Source organism: Pan troglodytes, chromosome 12, assembly GCF_028858775.2.
Source record: "Pan troglodytes isolate AG18354 chromosome 12, NHGRI_mPanTro3-v2.0_pri, whole genome shotgun sequence".
Classification (NCBI taxonomy): Eukaryota; Metazoa; Chordata; class Mammalia; order Primates; family Hominidae; genus Pan; species Pan troglodytes.
The window spans coordinates 27451576-27454975 of record NC_072410.2 but is presented as its reverse complement, the minus strand read 5'-3'; the positions used below and the strand labels follow the sequence as shown (position 1 = coordinate 27454975).

The following is a 3400-nucleotide window of genomic DNA, read 5'->3' as shown; positions in this document are numbered from 1 at the left end:
TGCCAGGTATTTTGGAGGCACTTTCCGGAGGAAGCCAAACTTTCACTGAGGCTTAAAGATGACGAACAGTTAACCAAATAAAATTGAAATGTTTTATAATTGTCATTAAATACTTGATATTTAAAAGGAGAAGCGGTATGGTTCGCTAGAAAGCATTCATTCCCATGCATGGGTCCTGGAGAATCTTTAATTCAGTCTTTTACCACAGGTTCACATTCCCTCATAAAAAGGTAACAGTTGGATGCATGTCTGGAGGAGCTCTTGGGCTTGTCCTGTTGCATCTTTAACTTCTCATCTGCACCTTTAGCTATGGCTATTTGGGCTGTGCTTAGAAAATGGCGATACTCAGGGCACTGTAGAATGAACAGTCTTTCCCGTTTAGGCATTTCTCCTTCCACTTTAACTCTTGACTCTGTCTTCAGGGCATTTCTGTTCTGTTAAGCTTCTTAAGTGATGAGTGGTCTGGTGTTTGCCTTATGCAACTCAATTTAAGATCGGTTCATGCGAGATCTGGCAGAAAGACGGCTGGGGTGGGGTGCAGAGGTATTGAATATTGCGCATGTAGCATATGAAAGGCAAATATGGATTTTCATTCAGAAATGGGCTATATTTTATTTATATCCTTAAGAGTAAATTAATTATACAAGGGATATATGGCAAATAGGGTGTATTTTTTTTCATTAATCCCAATGAAGCAGAGTAACTTTCCTTTCTTTCTCCTCAGAAATACAGAATCATACATACTGCAGGACTTCCAGAAAGAAATCATCCACTGACTCTTAAAAGTAAGGAACTCTGTGTTCTTACTCTGGTGTCTGCATAACCGGGATCTTATAAGTAAGCCAAAGACATCAAAATGGCTTTGCCTAGAAGCCAAGGCCATTGGTCCAACGCAGACATCTTGAGGTTACTGGAATGCATGGAGAATAATCTCCCATCTGATGACAACGGCACGTTCAGCTCAACTCAGTCACACATGGACTGGGGAAAAGTAGCTTTTAAAAACTTTTCTGGTGAAATGTGCAGACTCAAATGGTTAGAGATTTCTTGCAGCTTGAGAAAATTCAGCACTTTGAAAAAATTAGTCCTGGAAGCTAAGAAATGTGTTAAAAATACAAACAAAAGCCAAAAAGGCAGGAACCATCCAGACTTTCCAAAGAGGCCCCTTACTGCTTATATCCGCTTCTTCAAGGAGAATTGGCCCCAGTACTCCCAAATGTACCCTGGGATGAGAAGCCAGGAACTGACCAAAATCCTGTCAAAGAAATACAAGGAGCTCCCAGAGCAGATGAAACAGAAATATATTCAGGATTTCCAGAAGGAAAAGCAAGAATTTGAGGAAAAACTTGTTCGATTCAGGGAAGAGCACCCTGATTTAGACCAGAAGGGCAAGAAATCTGATATCTCCAAGAGGATTCAAACCAAAGTGCAAAAGAAAGTTCAGAAAAATATTGAAGAAGTGACGTCTCTTCCAAAAACGGATCAATTTTTCAAGAAGGTAAAATTTCATGGAGAGCCTCAGAAACCCCCCATGAATGGATACCACAAGTTTCACCAAGATTCCTGGTCAAGTAAGGAGCTGCAACATTTGTCCCTGAGGGAGCGCATGGTAGAGATTGGCAGACGCTGGCAGCGCATCCCGCAGAGCCAGAAGGATCATTACAAGAGCCAGGCTGAGTTGCTGCAGAAGGAATACAAAGTGGAATTGGATCTCTGGCTCAAGACTTTGTCACCTGAAGATTATGCTGCATACAAAGAATCGACCTATGCTAAGGGTAAGAATATGGCGATGATGGGAGGCCCGGCCCCCAGCTTGAGACAAACAGATCCGCAGTCCTCATCAGCAAAGGGTCTGCAAGAAGGGTTTGGGGAGGGGCAGGGGCTCCAGGCTGCAGGAACAGAGGCATCACAGACTATTTGGGTAAACTGTCATGTCTCCATGGAACCAGAAGAGAACAGGAAGAAAGATGGCGACGAGGAAGAAAGCAGTAACTCTTTAGACTGCAGCGGTGGGGAAGACATGGAAGTTGATGTCTCAGGGCAGTGACTCTAGTGCAGCTTCCTCAGAGGACTTCTAACTGGGACTCCACCTGACTCAGACTCTGCCTGACTCAGACTCCAGGGTCAGGCAGAGTTTCTCCGCAAAAGCCCATTCATGCCATCCGTGTCAAGGAAAAGGGACTCTCCTTCTGCCTCTTTTTACTTCTTTGCGCTTTTTTTCTCTTTTCTTCCTTCCCCGCTCTCCTCCTCTACACAAAGTAGGACAGGTTGGAAAGAAGCGACTTGGTGCAGCACCCTCTTACATCAGGATTACAAACCTGGGAGGGACTCTTTGCGGAGAATAAATATAAGTTTGAGCCAATACCAACCTTATCCTTAAAAAACAGACAAATATCATGCCTTTCCCAGTGAATTTTGTGCAATTAAAGCTTCTGGAATGAAGCGATGATTAGGTGTAGGGTACACACTGTATTAGACTGAATATTTCTGAAGCAAGAAGCTTTGCTTTACTCATTTTTGTTCTGCTAAAGGCAGTGAGAAGACACCCATGAGCCTGGGACCCCGACCTTCCCTGTGGAAATGTTTTTCAGGACCCCTGCACTTAGTCTAGGCTTGGGGATATTTGATGAAAGGTGGGGTAGGTGTCTTAAGAAAATTGTTGTACTCTTGATATCTCGCTCCTCCACTCCCTGAAGTAGGGAGTTGGTCACTCGCATGCCTGGGAGTAGGCAGCAATATTTACGTATATATGTCTGACTCTTAGCTTTCATTGAGACTTTTCTTTCTCATTTCCAAAAAAATGAAAATACAAAATAAAAACTTACCTATTTCATTGGAATGAGCTCCTCCACAGAATCCCTTATGACATTGGGTACAGCATCTCTAAGTGCCATCTGCATTTATTCTTGAAGCTCCAAATATTTTCTGCTGATTCAGGTGCAAGTGAATCTCACCTTAAGCACTCAGGATTGAGAGAAAGATGCACAGAAAGACAAATATAGATAAATACACTATTCTGTTTCACTATCTGCTCTATGAATTCATGCACCGATATAACATTGTTTTAATTTTTTTTGGTTTACTAATATGTTTGAAAATCAACCTAAGGTTAGTGCCTTCTCAGTATACCTTTATTCTCTTAAACATTTCTGGCTATTTTCATATTTTGTTCTCATGAATATAAGCATCACAGAAGTAGATGTATACTTTTTATATGAAAACGACTGACTATCATGTGTTTTGTCCCTAGATACCTTAATAAATTTTTATTTAAAAGTTTTTTCTAGGTAAATAAGTTTCAGAAAATAATGAAAATATTCACCATTTTATACCTCTAAATGTATCAGATTAAAGTATCCAGGAGAATGTTAAGCAATAATAAAGTAATATGTTCTTGGCT

General features: G+C 41.1%; 1 protein-coding gene across 1 annotated transcript; it reads left to right on the top strand.

Annotated features, from left to right (window-relative positions):
- Positions 1 to 730: 730 nt before the first annotated feature.
- Positions 731 to 2161, top strand: LOC107966384 (putative upstream-binding factor 1-like protein 6). Its single transcript, XM_016948935.4, has one exon. The coding sequence runs from the start codon at positions 857 to 859 to the stop codon at positions 2045 to 2047; it is 1191 nt and encodes a 396-aa protein (XP_016804424.3). The 5' UTR covers positions 731 to 856; the 3' UTR covers positions 2048 to 2161.
- The last annotated feature ends 1239 nt before the right edge of the window (positions 2162 to 3400 follow it).

Excerpts from the sequence above, each read along its gene's own strand:
- LOC107966384 (XM_016948935.4), top strand. The coding sequence starts at position 857 with ATGGCTTTGCCTAGAAGCCAAGGCCATTGGTCCAACGCAGACATCTTG.